The 25,101-nt window shown below is 37.6% G+C and overlaps 1 protein-coding gene across 1 annotated transcript in view; it reads left to right on the top strand.

Moving 5' to 3' along the window:
• Nucleotides 1-25,101, top strand: part of SCUBE3 (signal peptide, CUB domain and EGF like domain containing 3) — a 237,351-nt gene that overhangs the window by 48,335 nt on the left and 163,915 nt on the right. The window contains exons 2-3 of the mRNA XM_053706789.1: nt 13,672-13,794; nt 13,871-13,996. Of these exons, the coding sequence (XP_053562764.1) occupies nt 13,672-13,794; nt 13,871-13,996 (249 nt within the window). The remainder of the gene's footprint in view (nt 1-13,671; nt 13,795-13,870; nt 13,997-25,101) is intronic.

Here is a 25,101-nt window from a genome sequence, read left to right on the forward strand (position 1 = left end):
TCAGAGCGCTATGGCTTATATCATGGTCAGCTGTCGTGACTTTAATAAATAAGCTACTTAACTTCCCTTCAAGGGGCAGACCCTATTCGGGCCTGGTTTGAAGGAGATTATTGCTTATATCACTGGAGGAAAAGGTCATGCCCTTCTTCAGGATAGGTCTAAATCAAGGGCAAAAAAAAAAAAAAAAAAAAAAAAAAGAAAAGTCTAATTTTCGTACCTTTTAAAAACTTCAGGGCAGGTGTGGCATCCTCTTCCTCTAAGGCAAAACAAGAGGGAATTTTTGCTCAGTCCAAGGCGGTCTGGAGACAATCGGACCTGGAACAAAGATAAGCAGACCAAGGAGCCTGCTGCTGCCTCTAAGGCAGCATGAAGGAACGGACCCCTATCCGGTAACGGATCCTATAGGGGGCAGACTTTCATTCTTTGCCCAGGCGTGGGCAAGAGATGCCCAGGATCCCTAGGCATTGGAATTTATATCCCAGAGATATCTTCTGGATTTCAAAGATTCCCCCCCAAAAAAAGGGGAGATTTCGCCTTTCACAATTATCTGCAAACCAGATAAAGAAGGAGGCATTCTTACATTGTGTACAAGATCCATCCAGTTCCAAGAGAGGAACAGGGACAGAGTTTTTACTCAAATCTGTTTGTGGTTCCCAAGGAGAGGGAACCTTCAGACCTATTTTGGATCTAAAGATCTTAAACAAATTCCTCAGAATTCCGTCATTTAAGATGGAAACTATTCGTACCATCTTAACTATGATCCAGGAGAGTCAATAGAGGACTACAATGGATTTGAAGGATGCTTATCCTCACATTGTGATGCATAAAGATCACCATCGTTTTTCAGGTTTGCCTTTCTAGACAGGCATTACCAGTTTGTAGCTCTTTCCTTTGGGATATCTACAGCCCCAAGAATCTTTATGGAGGTTCTGGGGTCGCTTTGGCGGTCCTTAGACCGCGGGGCATAGAAGTGGCCCCTTATTTAGACGACATCCTGATACAGGCGTCAAACATCCAAATTGCCCAGTCTCATACGGACGTAGTACTGGCATTTCTGAGATCACATGGGTGGAAAGTGAGCAAGGAAAGAGTTCTCTATCCCCAATCTCAAGGGTTTCCCTCCTAGGGACTCTGATAGATTCTGTAGAAATGAAAATTTACCTGACGGAGTCCAGGTTGTCAAAGTTTCTACATTTCTGCCGTGTTTTTTTCATCCCATCCGCGCCCTTCGGTGGCTCAGTACATGAATGAAATCGGCTTAATGGTAGCGGCAAGGGACATAGTACCGTTTGCACGTCTACATTTCAGACCGCTGCAACTATGCATGCTCAGTCAGAGGAACGGGGATTACACAGATTTGTCCCCCTGTTAAACCTGGACCAAGAGACCAGAGATTCTCTTCTCTGGTGACTATGTCGGGTCCATCTGTCCAAGGGTATGACCTTCCGCAGGTCAGATGGGACAATTGTTACAATAGATGCCAGCCTTTTAGGTTGGGATGCAGTCTGGAACTCCCTGAAGGCTCAGGGATAGTGGACTTAGGAGGAGACCCTCCTTCTAATAAATATTCTGGAACTGGGAGTGATATTCCATGCTCTTCAGACTTGGCCTCAGTTAGCAACTCTGAGGTACATCATACTCAGTCGGACAATATACACGACTGTGGCTTACATCAGCCATCAAGGGGGAACAGAAGTTCCCTAGCGATGTTAGAAGTCTTACAATAATTTACTGGACAGAGACTCACTCTTGTCTATCAGCTATCCATATCCCAGGTGTTGAGAACTGGGAGGTGGATTTTCTAAGTCGTCAGACTTTTCTTCCGGGGGAGTGGGATTTCCTCCGGAGGTCAAGACCAAGCAGGAGAGAGCTTTGGTGTTTTTGACAGCGCCTGCGTAGCCACGCAGGACCTGGTATGCAGATCTGGTGGACATGTCATCCTTTCCATCACGGTCTCTGCTTCAGAGACAGGTCCCTCTACCTCAGGGTCCTTTCAACCATCTAAATAGAATCAATCTGAGATGGACTGCCTGGAGACTGAACGCTTGATGTTATCAAAGCATGGCTTCTCCGAGTCAGTCATTGATACCTTAATACAGACATGAAAGCCTGTCTCTAGGAAAATTGAACATAGATATGGTGTAAATATCTGATTGTTATGAATCCAAGGGTTACTCATGGAGTAAAGTCTGGATTCCCAGGATATTATCTTTTCTCCAAGATGTTTTTGAGAAAAGGGTTGTCAGCTAATTCCTTAAAAGGGGACAGATTTTTACTCTGTCTATTTTTTTGCACAAGCGTCTGGCAGGTATTCTAGACGTTCAGGCATTTGGTCAGGCTTTGGTTAGATCCAAGCCTGTGTTTAAAACTGTTGCTCCGCCATGGAGCTTAAACCTGATTCTTAAGGTTCTTCAAGAAGTTCCGTTTGAACCTTTTTTGTTCCATAGATATCAATCTTTATCTTGGAAAGTTCCTTTTGGGTAGCTAATTCCTCGACTCGTAGAGTCTCCAAGTTATCTGTGTTACAATGTGATTCACCTTATCTGGTCCTTCGTACAGATAAGGTAGTCCTGCGTACCAACCTGGGTTTTTTCCTAAGGTGGTATCTAACAAGTACATCACTCAAGAGATAGTTGTTCCATGCTTGTATCCTAATCCTTCCTCAAAGAAGGAACGTCTATTACACAATATTGGACGTGGTTTGTGCTTTAAAGTTTTACTTACAAGCTACTACAGTTTTCATCAAACGTTCACCTTGTTTGTTGTCTATTCTGGTCAGAGGAGAGGTCAAAAGACTTCAGCAGCCTCTCTGTCTTTTTGGTTAAAAAGCATAATTCATTTAGCTTATGAGACTGCTGGACAGCAGCCTCCTGAAGGGATTACAGCTCATTCTACTAGAGCTGTGGTTTTCACTTGGGCCTTTTTTAAATGTGGCTTCTGTTGAACAGATTTACAAGACGGAGTCTTGGTCTGCGCTTCATACTTTTCAAATTTAACAAATTTGATACCTTGCTTCTTCGGAGGCTATTTTTGGGAGAAAGGGTTTTTTACAGGCAGTGGTAACTTCCGTTTAAGTACCTGCCTTGTCCCTCCCATCATCCGTGTACTTTAGCTTTGGTATTGGTATTCCATAAGTAATGGATGATCCGTGGACTGGATACACTTAACAAGAGAAAACATAATTTATGCTTACCTGATAAATTTATTTCTCTTGTAGTGTATCCAGTCCACGGCCCGCCCTGTCACTTTAAGGCAGGTAATTTTTTTCATTTGAACTACAGTCACCACTGCACCCTATGGTTTTTCCTTTCTCTGCATGTTTTCGGTCGAATGACTGAATATGGCAGTTAGGGGAGGAGCTATATAGCAGCTTTGCTGTGGGTGGACTCTTGCAGCTTCCTGTTGGGAAGGAGAATATATTCCATAAGTAATGGATGATCCGTGGACTGGATACACTACAAGAGAAATAAATTTATCAGGTAAGCATAAATTATGTTTTTTCCCCCCTTGGGTCGCCTTGGGGTGATACAATACTTTTTGCCTATTTATTATTTTTTTGTTGTTTTGATATGTTTGGCTGAGTGGAGTGTGATTACTTGGCGAGTAATTTGGAGCAGCGATTTATGCATGGTGGTTGGGGTTTGTGTGAAGAGGAGTATGTGAATAGGTTTACCCCCATGTTTCACTGTTCTAAACCATTTTCTGAGCAATAAAATATTTTTTTGAGCATATTGAATGGAAGTATTTTCTAAGACTCTGGTGCTGGGATTTATATATTTTTTTATATATAGATATACGTTTTGCGGTACTTTGCCTATCATACCAAACAACATATATATAGGTCTCAGCTGCAGGAAGCTCCAGCAGTCTCGGCTGTTAAGTTACAGCCGAGCTGGAGTTCCTGAGCTCATGATATCTGCCTGCATATGGAACCGGAGCACAATTAGTGGTCCGGTTCCATATAAAGGCAGATGCCAGATCGTTACAGACAGTGACACTGTGTGTGTCACCATCTGTAACGATCATCTGCTGGTGCCGGCAGGAGAGAATCTGGGAGGTGGGTGGGCGGTCCAGCAGTGTAGAGGGGAGGGAGCAGGAGGGAGTGGGATGGCCCTACACTACAGACAGCTGCCAGTACCTAGAGAGTTGTTTGGGAGGTATCAGGGAGGTTGGAGGGTAAGGGGATCCTATACTGCAGAAAATAGAAAAAAAAAGAAGTTAAAAAAAAAAGATGTGGGGGGTGAGGGAGGTAAGAAAGCTGTTTGGGAGGTATTAGGTAGGGATCGGGGGGGGGGGAGAAGGTGGAAGGGTAATCTCTGCACTAAAGCTAATATATAACTTAAGAAAACAGATAGGAGAACAGCGCTAAATGGTAATCAACATACCCCTTGGAGCAGATATACAAACTTTCCGTAATAAGAAACACGAACAGGCCTCCCAGGCGAGCTGCTGCTGCACACCAACCCGTAGATTCCTCTCTCTCGGATAAACAAAAACGTAGCTATGGAAACAAAAAGGGACAGCGCAACTCGACTCTAGGTAGTATTTATTACAATCCCAATAGGACACACAGATAGAAACACACTTACTAGAAGTAAGGCAATTAAAAGCCCTCAAAATGTTCTCATAAAAATTCCAGATAAAACTCCGGGCACTCCTGGTTCAAGGTTAGCGTCTTACAGCAGGCTGTTGCTTCCGGCGTCTATTCAAATCGCCCGGGCTTTCGGCAACTGCACACTGGAAACGCCAAAGGAACTCCACCTGACGTCACTATCCTTCACCAACGGAAGCCCAACAGGATCAAAAAGACTCAACGCGTTTCGCCGGTTACACACACCGGCTTTCTCAAGAGTGAATGAGATATATATAACTTAACCTTACAAGCTACCTGATTAACCCCTTAACTGCCGGGAATAATAGAAGTGTGGTGCTCAGCTGCAGTTAGTTCTAATTACCAAAAACCAATGGCAAAGCCATACATGTCTGCTATTTCTGAACAATGGAATCCCGGAGCAGTTTTTGCAATCATTTGTGCCATGATTGCACAAGCTGTTTGTAAATAATTCAGTGAGAAACCCAAAGTTTGTGAAAAAGTTAACAATTTTTTTATATGATCGCATTTGGCGGTGAAATGGTGTCATGAAATATACCAAAATGGTCTACATAAAAATATATATTTATAAATAGTTTTGACAGGTAAAAAAAACAAGGCTCAATTTCTGTTTTATTGGAGCGATAGCAAAAATGCTACAAATTCTCCGGTATTTTGGGCAAGTTCTTCTCTGAAAGTCCCGGTAGTGAAGGGAGAACTATAATCAGAATACATTTACATAAATCATAAGTATACAGTTATGGAGTACAATAACCAGAAGAGATTTACATAAATCATAAGTATACAGTTATGGAGTACAATAACCAGAATAAATTTACATAAATCATAAGTATACAGTTATGGAGTACAATAATAGACAGTGAAAAATATCCTGTGCACTCGAAGTAGGGAAATTAAAACTTTTATTAGCAAAATAAGTTTAAAACGGCATAGACATGCAGGGGTCAAGGAAAAGAAGAATCCTGACGCGTTTTGCACCATAAGTGGTGCTTAATCATAGGATGTACAGGTAAATAATCACTGCCTATTTAAGGTGGTGTTAAACCAATCAGAGACAACTTATGGAGCCTCACATGGAAACCACCCACTTATGGTTAAGGTGGTATTACATAATACTTAAAAGCAACGATAATGGATAAAAATTTACAAGTAATAGTACTATATTCCTTGAAAAATTGCTAACAGGTTACAAGAAAGAAGTGGTGTAAATATATATATATATATATATATATATATATGTATACAGATGATAATACTTAAACAGAACATCAAATGTAGTAATAGATGATGTTCTAAATAGTTAACTAATGTTAAAAGATATTATAGATGCATCTATAGGGTTAATCCAATAGATGTAAATTATAGGCATTACTCTTTTTTTATACGTGTGAGCTCTATAATATAAACACTATTGAAAATAAAATGAACAATACACTTTTAGGTATATATATAGTTGACATGTTATGGAAAACTGATAAAAAGATAAGTGGAATGGAAGCCTATAGATGTAGGGTATAACATTTGAAACAAGCCCCAAGGGATACTGGATGGGATTTTTTTGGCATATTAGTGTATGAATATATTTATATTTAATATCAATCTGTAAAGTAAGAAATGTCCCATTCCAGATTCATACCTTTGGGGTATCTAGTATCTAATTTAAAAATCCAGAATAATTCCCTTTTTGTGAGGAATCTATGTCTATCACCCCCCCCCCTGGAGTGTCTCATTATAATCTCAATGGCCTGCACTCCAAAGTTAGAAACATTGGTAAAGTGCAGGCCATTGAAGTGTTTTGCTACTACAGAGTCCTTGTTAAAGTTCTCAACATCTCTTAAATGCTCTCTTACTCTGTCTCGGAGCTCCCGAGAGGTCTGACCAACATATTGCTGTTGGCAATGATTGCAAGTTAATAGGTATATAACCCACTTTGCTCTACAGGTGGCATGCAAGCTAATGTCAAAGGATTTGTTTGTAGCAGAGGAGGAGAATTTGTTACCTTCTATTGTCATTTTACAGGCTTTACAATTATAGTTGTTACACCTGAAATTACCCTTATGGTTTAGCCAAGTAGTAATATTAGCTTTTTTACTTTGTACCATACTGGGAGACAACAGAGAACCCAATGTTTTGGGTTTTCTAGAGACAACTTTACAATTGTCAATGATTGGTGCTAGTAGGCTATCATTACTTAACAGCTTAATATGTTTTTTCAAAATACTGACGACCTTATTGTATAGTGAAGAGTAGGGAGTACTGAAGATGGTAGCTCCTTTTGAAAATGAATGATTAGATCTATCCTTAGGTATGCTGCCTGTTCTAGCATCCTCCTGAACTTTACAAAGAAGTTTATAACTGTAACCTCTAGCTAAGAGTCTTGTTTTTAATTCCTCAGATTGTTTTTGGTAAGTTTGATCACAATTTGTGTTTCTCCTTAATCTAAGAAATTGGCTCCTGGGTATTGAGTTTAAAAAAATGTTGTGGGTGTGCTGATTTTGCATGTAGTATGGTGTTACCTGCTGTTGGTTTGCGGTATGTACTATAAATTATTTCACCTGTATCTTTCATGCTTTCTAAAGAGAGCTCCAAAAAGTTGATCTTGTTAGTATTCATTTCGCCTGTAAATCGTAATTGGGCATCATTAGTACTAAAATAATTCAAAAGATCTGTTATTGCAATATTTTTATCTTCTTTGTTGTCTAGTATAAACACCATATCGTCTATGAAACGATTGTATAAGACTATGTGTTCAATGAAGGGATTGTAGTCAGAGAAAATGTACTGGAGTTCCCACCAACCCACAAACAAATTGGCATAAGAGGGGCAAATTTTGTCCCCATAGCAGTGCCGCATAGTTGTAAGTAGAAAACATTGTCAAACAAAAAGTAATTGTGGGTTAGCAAAAACTCCAGACATTGACACAAGAAAATGTTCTCTTCATTGAGTTAGGCGGTATCCCTATCCAAAAACCACCTCACAGCTCTAATACCCAAGTGATGGGGAATACAGGAGTATAAGGACTCAATATCAATCACTGCCCAACAGTATGTTTTTTTCCATTTTATTCTTTTGAGATTTTCTAATAGGTGACTAGAGTCCCTAAGAAAGCTGTATAGATTATGAACAAGGGACTGAAGGATAGTATCCATCCTCTCGGACACAGGCTCCAAAAGGGAGCCTATGCCAGAGACGATGGGTCTTCAAGGGGGGGATGTTAGATCCTTATGGATTTTGGGGATATGGTGGAAGATTGGTATCACAGGTGCAATGGGAACTAACAGTTCCATCTCTACAATTTAGTAAGCCCAATGCTAAACCTTCCTCCATCAAGGCACCAAGATCCTTTTTGAATTTATCAGCTGGATTAGAGGGGAGACTTCTATAGGTAACCTGGTCTGACAGCTGTCTTTTTGCCTCTGAAAGATAATTAGATTTGTTTAAGAGGACAATTGAGCCACCTTTATCTGCATTTCTGATTACTATATTGTTGTCTTTTAATCTATTTAAAGCTATTTGCTCTTTTTTAGATAAGTTATTTCTAACTGGAGTGTATATACTGGATTCTATATCAGTGGCTAGCTTAATCAGATCCTTTTCAACACTTTTTTGAAATGCATTGATGTAAGGCCCTCTAACTTGTATCGGATAAAAATCCTTATTCCTTATTATAGGAGGGTTAATTGACTGAGTACCAGGACCATGAATTGGGTCCCTACTCTCTGAAAGGTGTTGCATAACCTCCAAGGCACAATAATCTGTAAAGTCCTTTAGATCTGTTTGTTCAAGATCTGTGGTTAATATCAGTGAATGGGTGTCTTCATTCGGCTCCTGATGTTCCAAATTCTTCTGGTCCTCGTTAAAATATTTTTTCAGGGTCAGTTTCCGGACAAATTTGTTGACGTCTATTATGTCTCAAATAAGGAGAATTTGTTTGTGGGAGCAAAACCAATGGAGTACAATAACCAGAAGACATTCACAAAAATCATAAGTATACAGTTATGGAGAACAATAATCACATTACATTTACATAAATCATATGTATACAGTTATGGAATACAATAATCACAATACATTCACATAAATCATATGTATACAGTTATGGAGTACAATAACCAAAATACATTCACATAAATATTAAGGATACAGTTATGGAATACAATAAACAGAAAACATTCACATAAATCATAAGGATACAGTTATAGAGTACAATAACCACAAGACTTTTACATAAATCATAAGTATACAGTTACGAAGTACAATAATCAGAGATATTTACATAAATCACAAGTGTAGAGGGCCCCTGCTTTTGATTTATTATAAGCTGTAAAACCATATTTACCATATTTACATACAATGATCAACATGACAGGTGTTTGTTATTTAAAGGGACATGAAACCCACATTTTTTCTTTCATGATTTAGAAAGAGCATGCAATTTTAAACATCTTTTTAATTTACTTCTATTATCTAATTTGCATCATTCTTTAGATATACTTTGCTGAAAAGCATATCTAGATAGGCTCAGTAGCTGCTGATTGGTTGCTGCACATAGATGCCTTGTGTGATTAGTTCACCCATGTGCATAGCTATTTCTTCAATAAAGGAATTCTAAAGAATGAAGCAAATTAGCTAATAGAAGTAAATTGGAATGTTGTTTAAAATTGTATGCTCTACTTAAATAATGAAAGACATTTTTTGGCTTTAGTGTCCCTTTAAGGTCGAGGTACAATTTGATCCAACCTGTAGTGTTCTTGCCTAAGCAAAGAACATAAAATTGATTTTCAAAATAATTTCATACAGATGTGTAAGTTCTTGGTGATACAGGTACAAATCCCCAAATATGGAATTTCAAAATCCAAACTTTTTTAATTAATATTTTTTTTAAATAACAATCTTGATTTTTGTGTTCTAAAATGCAAATAATAGTCTATATTTATTTAAAGCAACACATATTACCTTTCTGATTACAGTACTGTACTATCTTTCTGAGGCCGGTACTATGTATACAAAAGTATTAAACTTTAGGTTACTTTACTTGTATAAGTTGTATAATGACATGTAAATATTGGGGCCTATTTATTAATGTGCGAGCGGACATGATCCGATATTGCGGATCATGTCCGCCGCACATCGATAAATGCTGACAGCATACGCTGTCGGCATTTATCGCACCAGCAGTTCTTGTGAAATGCTGGTTCAACGTCGCCCCCTGCAGATTTGCGGCCAATCAGCAGGGGGTGTCAATCAACCTGATCGGGTTGATTTTCGGCGATGTCTGTCCGTCGCCTCAGAGCAGGTGGACAGGTTTTGGAGCAGCGGTCTTTAGACTGCTGCTTCATAACTTGTGTTTCTGGCGAGCCTGAATGCTCACCAGAAATACGGGGCTTCAAGCTCCTTACGGAGCTTGATAAATATGGCCCATTGTCTAAATGATATAAGATATTGTTATTTACACTTGGTTCCATCCCCTATCCAAACTGTCCCATTTTACAGATACAAATATTCCAAAATCCAAACTATTACGAAATTTAAACCTTTTTCCGGTCCCAAGCAGTTTGGATAAAGGGTTTTCTACAACGTTAAAGGGACATTAAACACTAAATACATGCTAGATAGAATGATGCATTCAAAGAAAAGATTAGTCCATGAGTAACATGTAGATGTATTTTTTAAAGTTTCATTCGGTGTTTAAAAAGTGACAAAATAACTGCAAAGTTTTAGTGTCTATAAAACACTGGGAGCTGCCATGTTGTAACTTGTGTTACCTTCTCTGCTGTGGCCAATTAGGGACAGTTATAAATAAGTCACTAGAGTGTGCAGCCAATGGCTGTGCTGGATTTAACAGAGTTCTGCACTTCCATTTCTAACAGGAACTGAAAAGCTCACAATTTACGAATGGAATTACAGGCAAAGAGGACAAAATAAATAATGAAAGTATATTGCAGAGTTGTTTTATTATATACAATTTATCATTTTATATTACCATCTCAAAGTGTTTAATGTCCCTTTAAGGTTCATTATTGTATGTCATTTTATATATTTTGTAAAGTCAGTCACCACTGAATGACCAACCAACGGACCTAGACAAATATCAAAATTGCTCATTCCAGGTCATTAGTAACATGATCTAAATATTATATAGATGAATACAAACTAATTATCAGAAAATAATCAGTACAATATTAATACCAAATATTGAAAAGAGTCCAAAAGTCCAAAAAGTGTTCAACTTTAACTTTTCAACATTACTACTAAGAATGGCCTTGATTCCAATATTTACAAAATTCTTTTTCCGTATCGAATCAGAAATTTTTATGTTATTTTTTTTTATTTATCTAAATAATAACAATCTTAATGGGTGATAACTCCCACAAGTTTTCTCCATTTCCCCACAACAGCACCGTTAATGGCTGTTGATCACCAAAAACAGAATTAATAAATTAAGAAAATACAACTGGTTTCTAGGCTGTCCAGCCACTCACACAAACTGACCAGGCCACTCATCCTTATCTCTGCTCTCTTGACAGTCTCTCTCTCTATCTCTACATGTTGCAACTGTTTATATCTTGTAGATTGGTGATGACATGTTCAGTATCAATATTTTATTTATCACAAGACGAGAATCATCAAAATAGAATATTGCAGTTGTTGACATGGGCAGCTCCATCTTGTTTTTCGGGTCCGAGAATGCACAGATTGGTGGCTGATATCATTATTGTTTATATAAAGTTGATGCTCCCCATGCTTCATATGAGTTACTTTTCCAATGCCTGATCCAGTATTTCTCAAACAGGGGTGACTTGGGCTAGGGAAGAGGGTGACGGTTGCATTCCTGGCCATTGATTCTGATGAAATGGGGGCCAGTGCAGAGAAACATTATGCAGTGCTCAGCAAACAGGTCATAGTTTGTTTTTAATGAGCCTAGTTGCTGCCTGGCCAGCACTGTTTAGTTTGCTAAGGGCCATCAGTTGTCAGGGGCTGTGAGTGAATTACACATTGCACCATGCTATGAGGTTGTGGGCTTAGAGGAGTGAAAGTGCTAGGGGTGTGGTTGTGGTGGTAAATTAAATATAACATTTCAAAGGGAGGAGATGCCATACTTGGGCCCATGTGTTGTACTTATCCTCTGGGCCAAAAGTTGCCAGTCTTCCCCTATGAGAATAGTCTTTTATCATTTCCGTTGTGATTGTCCCAATGTTGGAAAAGACATCTCGGGATCTTAAAGACAAAGTAGACCATATTAAAATCATCCCCAATATAAGTATACCCTCCATTTAATGAAATGTCAGTTCTTTTATTCTTAGTCTATGCAGTAATGTCAACTATAAAAGGTAAGAACTTAAAGGGCCACAAAACCCTAATTTTTTCTTTCATGATTTAGAAAGAGAAGGCAATTTTAAACATCTTTCTAATTTACTTCTATTATCTAATTTGTTTTATTCTCTTGATATTCTTTGCTGAAAAGCATATCTAGATATGCTCAGTAGCTGCTGATTGGTTGCTGCACGTAGAAGCCTTGTGTGATTGGCTCACCATGTGCATTGCTTTTTCTTCAACTAAGGATATATAAAAAATGAAGCAAAATAAATAATAGAAGTAAATTGTAATGTTGTTTAAATTTGTAAGAGTCATGAAAGAAAGATTTTGGGTTTAGTGGTCCTTTAAATGGACATGGAAATCAGAAATGAAACTGTCAAGGTTCAGAAAGAGCGTTTAATGTTTAAAAAAAATCCAGATTATTTCTAATCAAATATACTTTTCTCTTTGCTGAAAAAGCTCCTTTCTATGAGAAGATACTAAACCAGACTTAGGAGTGTGCATGTCTTGAGCACTTTATGTATTACTTTGTTAGAAGCACTGTTGCAAACACTACCACCATAAAGTGCTCAATACAGTGTGCACATGCCCTGAGTATACCTTAGTATGCCCTTATGGAAAGAGGCATTTTAACAAAGAATACCAAGAGAAAGGTATATTTTATAACAACAAAAAATTGGAAAGTTCTTTTTAAATTGCACATAGTCTGAATCATGAAAGTTTAATTTAGCTGTCAGTGTTCCAGTAAAAATAAGTAGACCATATAAAATTTAACCCCAATATAAGTATACCCTCCATTTAAAGGGACACTGAACCCAAATTTTTCTTTTGTGATTCAGATAGAGCATGAAATTTTAAGCAACTTTCTAATTTACTCCTATTATCAAATTTTCTTCATTCTCTTGGTATCTTTATTTGAAATGCAAGAATGTAAGTTTAGATGCCGGCCCATTTTTGGTGAACAACCTGGGTTATTCTTGCTGATTGGTGGATATATTCATCCACCAATATAAAAGTGCTGTCCATAGTTATGAACCAAAAATAAGCTTAGATGCCTTCTTTTTCAAATAAAGATAGCAAGAGAACAAAGAAAAATGGATAATAGGAGTAAATTAGAAAGTTGCTTAAAATTGCATGCTCTATCTGAATCACAGTGTCCCTTTAATGAAATACAATACAATTTTCCATCTAATTTACTTTTGTTATTAAATTTCCTTAATTCTCTTGGCAACCTTTACCAAAGGAACAGCAATGCACTACCGGGGCTAGCTGAACACATCTGTAAGCCAATGACAAGAGCTATGTGCAGCTACCAATCAGCAGCTAACTCCCAATAGTGCTTTGCTGCACCTGAGCCTACCTATGTATGCTTTTCAACAAAGTATACCAGGAGAACAAAGACAATTAGCTAATAGAAGTAGATTTTATAAAGAAGTAAATTGCATAAAGAATCATTACAGAAAAAAATGGGTTACATGTAACATCATTGTACAGTTAATGCTTTTGTATGAATATTCAGTGACATATAGTGTAGCATTTTTATTATTATAATGTATAGTACGTTCATTATCAGTGCATAGATGGATGACATTGGATATAAAGGTATCTGAGAAAAAAATATTTTCATTCAAGAATTATTTTTTTATTGCAGTAGACTGTATTTTTACTTTAAATATAGACATTTTAAGTACACAAAGTTTTTTTATCCCTCATATTGATATCTCTGTATCCTTACATTTTAGATGTTGATGAATGCATGGAAGGGACGGACAGTTGCCATATTGATGCCATCTGCCAAAACACTCCCCGATCCTACAAGTGTATATGCAAGTCGGGATATACAGGGGATGGAAAACACTGCAAAGGTATGAGCATGACAGTGAGAGGCTTTGCCCTTAAATACTTCCTGAGATGAAATTTAACAATTCTGCTGTCTCACAGACGTGGATGAGTGTGAACGAGAAGACAACGCAGGCTGTGTACATGAGTGCGTGAATATCCCTGGGAATTACAGATGCATGTGCTTCGATGGCTTTCGTTTGGCACACGATGGACACAATTGTCTAGGTAATATACACTATTCATTTATTGCTCCCTGTAACGCCTCTCTAATTCCTATTTTATTCATATAATTCTTCCTAATGCTCTATATAACTGCTCTCTATAGATTCTCCTGTTAAATATATAACTGCTCTCTATAGATCCTCCTGTTAAATATATAACTGCTCTCTATAGCTCCTCCTATTAAATATATAACTGTTCTCTATAGATCCTCCTGTTAAATATATAACTGCCCCTTATAGCTCCTTCTATTAACTATATAACTGCTCCCTATAACTCCTCCTATTAACTATTCAACTGCTCCCTATAACTCCTCATATTGCACCATATAACTGCTCCCTATAACTCTTCCTATAGCTCCATATAACTGCTCCCTATAACTCCTCCTATTGCACCATATAACTGCTCCCTATAACTCTTCCTATTACTCCATATAACTGCTCCCTATAACTCCTCCTATTGCACCATATAACTGCTCCCTATAACTCCTCCTATTGCACCATATAACTGCTCCCTATAACTCCTCATACTGCACCATATAACTTCTCCGTATAACTCCTCATATTGCACCATATAACTGCTCCCTATTAGTCTTAATATTGCACCATATAACTGCTCCCTATAACTCCTCATACTGCACCATATAACTTCTCCGTATAACTCCTCCTATTGCACCATATAACTGCTCCCTATAACTCTTCCTATTACTCCATATAACTGCTCCCCATAACTCCTCCTATTACTCCATATAACTGCTCCCTATAACTCCTCCAATTGCACCATATAACTTCTCTGTATAACTCCTCATATTGCACCATATAACTGCTCCCTATAACTCCTCCTATTGCACCATGTAACTGCTCCCTATAACTCCTCCTATTGCACCATATAACTGCTCCCTATAACTCCTCCTATTACTCCATATAACTGCTCCCTATAACTCCTCCTATTGCACCATATAACTTCTCTGTATAACTCCTCATATTGCACCATATAACTGCTCCCTATAACTCCTCCTATTGCACCATATAACTGCTCCCTATAACTCCTCATATTGCACCATATAACTGCTCCCTATAACTCCTCCTATTGCACCATATAACTGCTCCCTAAAACTCCTCATATTGCACCATATAACTTCTCCGTATAACTCCTCCTATTGCACCATATAACTGCTCCCTATAACTCTTCCTATTACTCCATATAACTGCTCCCTATAACTCCTCCTATTACTCCATATAACTGCTCCCTATAACTCCTCCTATTGCACCATATAACTTCTCCGTATAACTCCTCATATTGCACCATATAACTGCTCCCTATAACTCCTCCTATTGCACCATATAACTGCTCCTTATAACTCCTCCTATTGCACCATATAACTGCTCCCTATAACTCCTCCTATTACTCCATATAACTGCTCCCTATAACTCCTCCTATTGCACCATATAACTTCTCCGTATAACTCCTCATATTGCACCATATAACTGCTCCCTATAACTCCTCCTATTGCACCATATAACTGCTCCCTATAACTCCTCCTATTGCACCATATAACTGCTCCCTATAACTCCTCATATTGCACCATATAACTGCTCCCTATAACTCCTCCTATTGCACCATATAACTGCTCCCTATAACTCCTCCTATTACTCCATATAACTGCTCCCTATAACTCCTCCTATTTCCTCATATAACTGCTCCCTATAACTCCTCCTATTGCACCATATAACTGATCCCTATAACTCCTTCTATTGCACCATATAACTGATCCCTATAACTCCTCCTATTACTCCATATAACTGCTCCCTATAACTCCTCCTATTTCCTCATATAACTGCTCCCTATAACTCCTCCTATAGCCTCATATAACTGCTCCCTATAACTCCTCCTATAGCCTCATATAACTGATCCCTATAACTCCTCCTATTGCACCATATAACTGATCCCTATAACTCCTCATATTACTCCATATAACTGCTCCCTATAACTCCTCCTATTGCCTCATATAACTGCTCCCTATAACTCCTCCTATTGCCACAAATAACTGCTCCCTATAACTCCTCCTATTGCCCCATATAACTGCTCCCTATAACTCCTCCTATTGCACCATATAACTGCTCCCTATAACTCCTCCTATTGCACCATATAACTGCTCCCTATAACTCCTCCTATTGCACCATATAACTGATCCCTATAACTCCTCCTATTGCACCATATAACTGCTCCCTATAACTCCTCCTAATGCCCCATATAACTGTTCCCTATATCTCTTCCTATTGCACCATATAACTGCTCCCTATAACTCCTCCTATTGCACCATATAACCGCTCCCTATAACGCTTCCTATTACTCCATATAACTGCTCCCTATAAATCCTCCTATTGCCCCATATAACTGTTCCCTATAACTCCTCCTATTGCCTCATATAACTGCTCCCTATAACGCTTCCTATTGTACCATATAACGGCTCCCAATAACTCCTCCTATTGCCTCATATAACTGCTCCCTATAACGCTTCCTATTGTACCATATAACTGCTCCCTATAACTCCTCCTATAGCCTCATATAACTGCTCCCTATAGCTCCTCCTATTGCCTCATATAACTGCTCCCTATAACTCCTCCTATTGCACCATATAACTGCTCCCTATAACTCCTCCTATTGCCTCATATAACTGCTCCCTATAACGCTTCCTATTGTACCATATAACTGCTCCCTATAACTCCTCCTATTGCCCCATATAACTGCTCCCTATAAATCCTCCTATTGCCTCATATAACTGCTCCCTATAACTCCTCCTATTGCACCATATAACTGCTCCCTATAACTCCTCCTATTGCCCCATATAACTCCTCCTATTGCACCATATAACTGCTCCCTATAACTCCTCCTATTGCCCCATATAACTGCTCCCTATAACTCCTCCAATTGCCCCATATAACTGCTCCCTATAACTCCTCCTATTGCACCATATAACTGCTCCCTATAACTCCTCCAATTGCCCCATATAACTGCTCCCTATAACTCCTCCAATTGCCCCATATAACTGCTCCCTATAACTCCTATTTCTCCATACAGCTGCTCTCTTCATATCACTCCATATTACAACTCCTCCTAGTGCTCCATAACCGCTTCTAACACCTCCCTCTACCTCCTGTGTTAACTACTCCCTATAGATCCATATAACTGTTTCTTGCTCTTTATAACTATTCCCAGATAACTGATCTTTATAACTCCACTTATTAATCCATAAAATCAGTACCTTAGCATTGCTGCACGACCTCTTTATTATAAAGGTAGCTCTGCAGTATGTCACCTCCTCATGCTGCATATTACTTGTCATCATATTGCCTCCTGCGTCCCAGTGAAACTCCTCTGGCAGTGATTGCAAGTTTTCTTATACCCCTAGGGCTTTTGTTCAAGGCTTTTTGATGCACATACGTTTCACATTAAGCACAATCAGACAGACTCCATAACAGAGACTCAGAGGTTAGAAGGGCTTTTCCGTTTGCTCATAAAAAATAATCCTTTTTTAATACAGATTCCATTAACTTACCTTACATCCTAATTATAAAGTTTCTTTTTCACTTTCTGACTGTAGGAATAAAGGTACAGGCATATATTACTGGTTTGTGTTTACTTTAATGTGACCCCCTGATTGCAGATTTTGGGACAGGCTTAGACAGTCCTGGTTTCTGTCTATGGTATGGTAACATTCTTACTACAGATTATAAGATCTGGCTTTTACAGTCCTGGTTTATTTCTAATATGTAATGACCTTCTGACTGCAGACAATAAAGACAGACTATGACTATGTGGCCATGGAATTTTTCATTTTATCCAATAAAATGTATATTAGCATTTGTCTATATAAACATTATTATTGATATTTTTCTTTTTAGCCTCCCAAAAATGTCTGCAGATGGGAACAGGCATAGATAGTCCTAACTGTGACATAGTACTTGACTTTGAGGAGAACTTTGCATCTAAGTTCAACCTTTATAAAATGCATTGGGATCTATTTTTACTTGCAATTATCCAGAGGGAAATATACAAAATGTAATAATTAGTGTTACATGGGTAAATACACATTTTCCAGACCACATAAAATGCACATATTTCTTACTGAATCATCTTTTTTATCGTTTATGCTAAATTAGCAAAATATATAGCGCTAGATTACTAGTGTAGAGCAAAATTGTACTTTCGTGAGTACAATATTTGAGCTCCACTCAGTAATACTGGCGCATGCAGATGTGTGCTGTTATTACAACAAAGCACAATGTAAACGCGAAGCCTCGTTCTGATGCCGAAAGACAGCACAGAAACTAGCGCAGGAAAGAGGGTAAGTCGCACAGCGTTGGGCAGAATATTTAAAATATGTATGTATACGAATATATAAATATATATTTATGTGTTTGTGTATATTCACATATTAACACATAAATATATATGTATATAAGCATATACATATATATTAGCAGTAAAAACACAGTCCCCATAGACTTCAATGTAAAGACACTTTTCATTGTCGTTTTTTTTCTCACACCCCACATCCGTGTGCGCCATAAACGGGCAAATTTGCCCCTTTGTGGGCGCACGTTAAAATTTCTCTTCTCTTGTAATCTAGCCTATAATATTTTGTCTTACTTTGGTAAAAAAAAAAAAAATATTTCCAGATCACAGAAAATGTACTTATATCTTAACTGGATCATAGATTTTTTTTTTTATTATTTTATTTTTGCTTTTTACGATTCATGCTAATTTAGCAAAATATTGTACACTGATAAAAAATAAATTCTTTCCAGATCACAGAAAATGTACTTATCTCTAACTGGATCATAGATTTTCATTTGTTTGTTTTTTGGTTTTTCTCTCTTTTTTTTTTTCATTTTATTTTTAGCAAACATCTACCAAACATTGGCCTAGATTACGAGTGGAGCTCAAAATTGCGATATTTGTGCTCCACTCAGTAATGACAGCGCGGGCAAATGTGCGTTGGTATTACAAGTTAGTTGCAATGCGAACACGACCTTGCATTCGCATTGCCTGGAGGCTTTGTGCTCACGAGAGCGTGCTTCCATAGACTCAATGGGAGCCTCGTTCTGATGCTGTGAGACACAGCAAGGAACCTAGCGCAGCGCAGGGTGTAAGTCGTGCAGTGTTGGGAAGCAAATGAAAAAATATAACTGTATATGAATATATATATATATATATATACAAAAAGACAAAAAAATTCAGAGGGGACGCAACTGCTGTTCAAGAGCTATTATGTGAAGTTACAAACTGACAATAACACACCTAGTTTTGTCAGCATAAAAATTGTGGTGGTGCAGACCCTTAAAAATGTTTTTTATGGTTTAGAGAAGGGAGAAATGACTAGGAGTGTAATCCTAGTTGTAAAAAGACAGGGATTTCAGCACTCTTTTTGAAAAAATAAAGCTCATTAGACCATAATACGTATTTAAACAGTGAATTTTTAATCCAATTGTGAACAGGGAAATCTTCCAACTGTATGCACACCACTCCCCAGATGAGAAAGATACAACACACTGTATCACATTCGTTGTAGGAAGTTAATAAGGAAACAATAGTTACTTATATACATACTAGAGTTTGTATTCAAAACCTGACTGGTCAGGGGTACACAGCTTGTACAAAGAAAAAAAGCAGCCAAAACTTAGTAGGATTAGTATGTGATACCTTTATAGAACCTCTACACCCTGCTGCACACAGAACCCCTAGTGGAGAGGTATATCCTGGGCAGGTATGAGAAAGTGGGATCCAAGAGGTCGAATAGGGGTACCACAAACAGAAGCAAGTCACAGCTTATTGTCACAGTCACAATATGGTATACAGTGAATAGCGATTTTATATATAGTCAAGAAATAAAGCCTTATTCTTAGACTCACTACACCCAACTGCTCACAGTACTCCAAACAAGGAGAGTATAATACTGGGCAGTACATAAAATGGTAATTGTTACCAGGATCTAAGTGGTCTCTAAGTTAGGCTTTCTTAAATTTAACAATATGCATGTAGAACGACATTTATAGGCAATAATAACAGACAGTATGTGCCATTTTAGTGCTTTTTTGTTAGCTTTTCATGCAGAGCTTGCAGTAGGAAAAGTAAGCAAAATAGAGGGTTATAGCATAACGCACAGAAGGTGGTATTTCCTCAGTATTTCTGGGATCCTGAAATGCTGACAAGTGAGGCTGCATGCAAAGAAGATTGTAGCAAGCAAGAAGAAAAGCAGTTCACAGTGTTGTTACTACGAAGCCAGCATGACATATAAGTAACAATGTTGCTATCCTCAGCAATTGTTATAGCAGTACCCAGAGTCAACGTTCTTTGTAAGTATATTGCTTACGGACCAACTAGACATGCAAGTTATCACAAGTAAAGAGCAATTGTATCCGTAATTGTGTGTGACCGTGATACAGTCCATATTAGTGAACCATGATAGAACATATACGACCTTGCTATTTCATTCAGACATATCGCTGTGGCAAGATGCGTCCTCGTAACTTATTTGATCCTCAAGTTACATTTGTTGCGCTTCTGTATTCACCGCAGGTATCATCATCCATGCGGTCTGGAGGCTGTGTTAGTAGCGTGCACCACGTAGGCCGGTCGGCTTAGCCAATGCCGACGCGTGTTTCACCCACAGGGCTGATAGACAGACCGGGCTTCGTCAGGGCGGTATATGGAGAGGACTACCTAGTTCCTTTTTATAGCGTTTTGTAATAGCGCCCCTGCTGAAGGTGAAGATCAGAATATTCTATGTATAGATATGCAACAAATCTTCGCTATAAAAAGGGACTAGGTAGTCCTCTCCATATACCGCCCTGACGAAGCCCGGTCTGTCTATCAGCCCTGCGGGTGAAACGCGCGTCGGCATTGGCTAAGCCGACCGGCCTACGTGGTGCACGCTACTAACACAGCCTCCAGACCGCATGGATGATGATACCTGCGGTGAATACAGAAGCGCAACAAATGTAACTTGAGGATCAAATAAGTTACGAGGACGCATCTTGCCACAGCGATATGTCTGAATGAAATAGCAAGGTCGTATATGTTCTATCATGGTTCACTAATATGGACTGTATCACGGTCACACACAATTACGGATACAATTGCTCTTTACTTGTGATAACTTGCATGTCTAGTTGGTCCGTAAGCAATATACTTACAAAGAACGTTGACTCTGGGTACTGCTATAACAATTGCTGAGGATAGCAACATTGTTACTTATATGTCATGCTGGCTTCGTAGTAACAACACTGTGAACTGCTTTTCTTCTTGCTTGCTACAATCTTCTTTGCATGCAGCCTCACTTGTCAGCATTTCAGGATCCCAGAAATACTGAGGAAATACCACCTTCTGTGCGTTATGCTATAACCCTCTATTTTGCTTACTTTTCCTACTGCAAGCTCTGCATGAAAAGCTAACAAAAAAGCACTAACATGGCACATACTGTCTGTTATTATTGCCTATAAATGTCGTTCTACATGCATATTGTTAAATTTAAGAAAGCCTAACTTAGAGACCACTTAGATCCTGGTAACAATTACCATTTTATGTACTGCCCAGTATTATACTCTCCTTGTTTGGAGTACTGTGAGCAGTTGGGTGTAGTGAGTCTAAGAATAAGGCTTTATTTCTTGACTATATATAAAATCGCTATTCACTGTATACCATATTGTGACTGTGACAATAAGCTGTGACTTGCTTCTGTTTGTGGTACCCCTATTTGACCTCTTGGATCCCACTTTCTCATACCTGCCCAGGATATACCTCTCTACTAGGGGTTCTGTGTGCAGCAGGGTGTAGAGGTTCTATAAAGGTATCACATACTAATCCTACTAAGTTTTGGCTGCTTTTTTTCTTTGTACAAGCTGTGTACCCCTGACCGGTCAGGTTTTGAATACAAACTCTAGTATGTATATAAGTAACTATTGTTTCCTTATTAACTTCCTACAATGAATGTGATATAGTGTGTTGTATCTTTCTCATCTGGGGAGTGGTGTGCATACAGTTGGAAGATTTCCCTGTTCACAATTGGATTAAAAATTCACTGTTTAAATACGTATTATGGTCTAATGAGCTTTATTTTTTCAAAAAGAGTGCTGAAATCCCTGTCTTTTTACAACTAGGATTACACTCCTAGTCATTTCTCCCTTCTCTAAACCATAAGATATATATATATATATTTAGGTGTTTATACCCAGTCCCCAGCGACTTCAATGTAAAGGCACTTTTCAGTGCCGTTTGTTTTCTAACACCCCACATCCCCTCATTTTAACCCCTTATAACTGCTTCGTGCAGCTATTTTTTTTTAAAAAAACAAAGATGTTCATATTTTCTATTTTATAATAAGAACTGTACACTTTAAATTGTGGGAAATGTTTTTAATTAACCAGAGGTCTGACCCTCTGGTTAATTGCGCTAAGTGCAAAGTGCTCCTGCGAGCCACTTGTAATAGCTGGTTATTTAAAGTGTGTCCTTAAAGGGGCAATTTTAAAGGCTCACATTAAAATAGCTCTTCACTTGTAATCTAGCCCATTATGTTAAAGGTGCTACTAACTGAATCTACTTTTCCAGTAACAGACATATTATTATTATATGTTCTTTGTTTTTTCCTTTTTATTTGTAGCCTAATCACATGTACCAAGCCTCTTAGTATAGTATAAATATTTTATCCACCTTATTATTTGTGAGCGCCTTCTTGCACAGCTATATCCACATTTATTTTCTCTATACAGAACTCTTTGTTCCTTTTTTTTTTTGTGCATGTAATTTCCCACAAAACAGCGATCTATATCATAGTTTATTGTATTGAAATGAATTTAAAGGGAGATTAAAGAGTTTTTTTTCCTTTGCTACACCTAAATATTATATTTAACGTATTCCAGTTTTTAATGTATTTTAATATTGTTGTTTAGTTTCAATACCGATTAAAACAATAATATTTTGTAATAGAAAATATTTAAAACACATTCTAAAATATTTGACATTTGTTTGAGCTTCATTTCCTTTTAATAAATTTGGCAACAATTACTGTAAATACAAGAAAGATAAGATCCATTTACAATAATTATCTCTTAGTTTGTTTTTTTTGTAGTTTCCTCAACGTAACAAATGTCCTTAGCAATGCCCTACAAAAGGCCCTTTTAAGCGCTATTGGTAGTTTAGTATTAGATTAGGGGCTGTTTTTATTTTGCGGGGCTTTTACATTTTCATAGGGATTAGGTTTAATTTTTTTTATTTTTGATAATTTGGTTTATTATTTTATGTAATGTTAGACTTTTTTATTTTATGTAATGTTAGATTCATTTTTTTTTTTTAAGTAATGTTAGCTTTTTTTATTTTAATTGTAATTTAGTATTTTTTTAATTTAGGTAATAATTTAGGGGGTGTTAGGTTAGGGGTCTTAGTAATTTAATTAGTTATTTACGTTGTGGGAGTTTGGTGGATTAGGGGTTAATAGATTTATTAGGATTATTGCGTTGTGTTGGTTTGGCGGATTAGGGGTTAATAGTTTTATTAGGTTTATTATGTTGTGGGTTAATGGCAGATTAGGGATTAATATACTTTATTAGTTATTGTGGTGGGAGATTGAGGTTGACAGGTAGATAGATATTGCGCATGCGTTAGGTGTTAGTTAATATTTTCAGGCAGTTATGGGAGTTACAGTGCTTACATTTTCAGGGCAAGGCCTGCTGTGCCTGCCTATGTGTGGTGAGGTGAAAATGTAGTACAATTTCTCCATTTTCGCCGCGTAAATCCTTGCACTGAATATGTGATACCGATTTGCAATGCGGTTCTATGTTAGCTTATGGGAGTAAAAATTGCGGGCGACGGGTAAAATATACGTACATTTATATGCGGCACTGTAAATGTGATACCAAAACCGTGTAAAAACCGGCGTCGCCAGCTTTTGTGGGCAACGCTGCATATGTAATCTTGCCCCCTATCTGTGTATGTATCCTGGGTTTGGTAATCAATGAAAACAGATTTTACCTGGAAAGCAGTGATGTTCATGTTGCATCTAATTTTTTTTCTAAGAGACTTGATGGACATAGTGAACTCATTACCTAAGGAGGTAGTAAATGCCAATACTTTAGATACATTTCAAAATGGTTTAGATACATTTCTGTCTAGAAACATAATTCAGGGATATAATTGCTTGTGTTAAATCAGTCACCTTTTTAATAAGATTAATTTAAGATCAACTGGAGCTTTTATTGTAAGTATATGAAGATTTGTATAGGTTGAACTCATTGGACTTCTGTCTTTTCTCAACCCCATCTACTATGTTATTATGTATTAGCCCATAGTTTGTCTTGCAGTTACTGTTGTTATAAGGCATAGTAATATGGATTTTACAGAGATCTCTAGCACTGAATATTATGTTTCCAAAGTTTCTAGTGAGACAAACTATGTTATCCTTAACCTCTGTCAGTCTGATTACATGATGTATGGGTCTTATTGTACATCTATATTTGTACACATTCGCACAGATCTTTCTGTGTTGCACTTTCAGAAGAAGAAATCCGTCTCCAGAAAGAGCTGAATGCCGCACAGTCACACAGCTGCCATTCGCAACATTCGTTGTACAAAGAATATAACCAATGCACCTCTCATATATTTATATATATATACTGTATTTATATATATATATATATATGTATATATATATATATATATATATATATATATATATATATATATATTGTAAATTAAAGGTACATAAAAGTGTAAAAATAACATTCTTTAATGTGTTAGAGCATTTTATAATTGAACTATTACACAGAGCTAGCTTGGGCTAGGGTATAGATTCCAGATGGAGAGCAATCAGTAAAGGAGGGTGCGTTACTTTGTGTTTGATCCAGTGCAAGAATAGTGCACCATCTGGTATTACAAGAGGATGGTAACAATTATTATTGACCAGAGAATCCTTATACTGAAAAAATTGCACTTTTGAAGACCTGACATCCACTTTGAAAATAAACATAACAAAAGATGTGAAAAATATATTAAAATTAAGTGTTTCACTGTTATAATTTTCTGATTTATTCTTTGTTGAAGAGATATCTAGATAG

The sequence above is a fragment of the Bombina bombina genome, chromosome 3, assembly GCF_027579735.1.
Source record: "Bombina bombina isolate aBomBom1 chromosome 3, aBomBom1.pri, whole genome shotgun sequence".
Taxonomy (NCBI): Eukaryota; Metazoa; Chordata; class Amphibia; order Anura; family Bombinatoridae; genus Bombina; species Bombina bombina.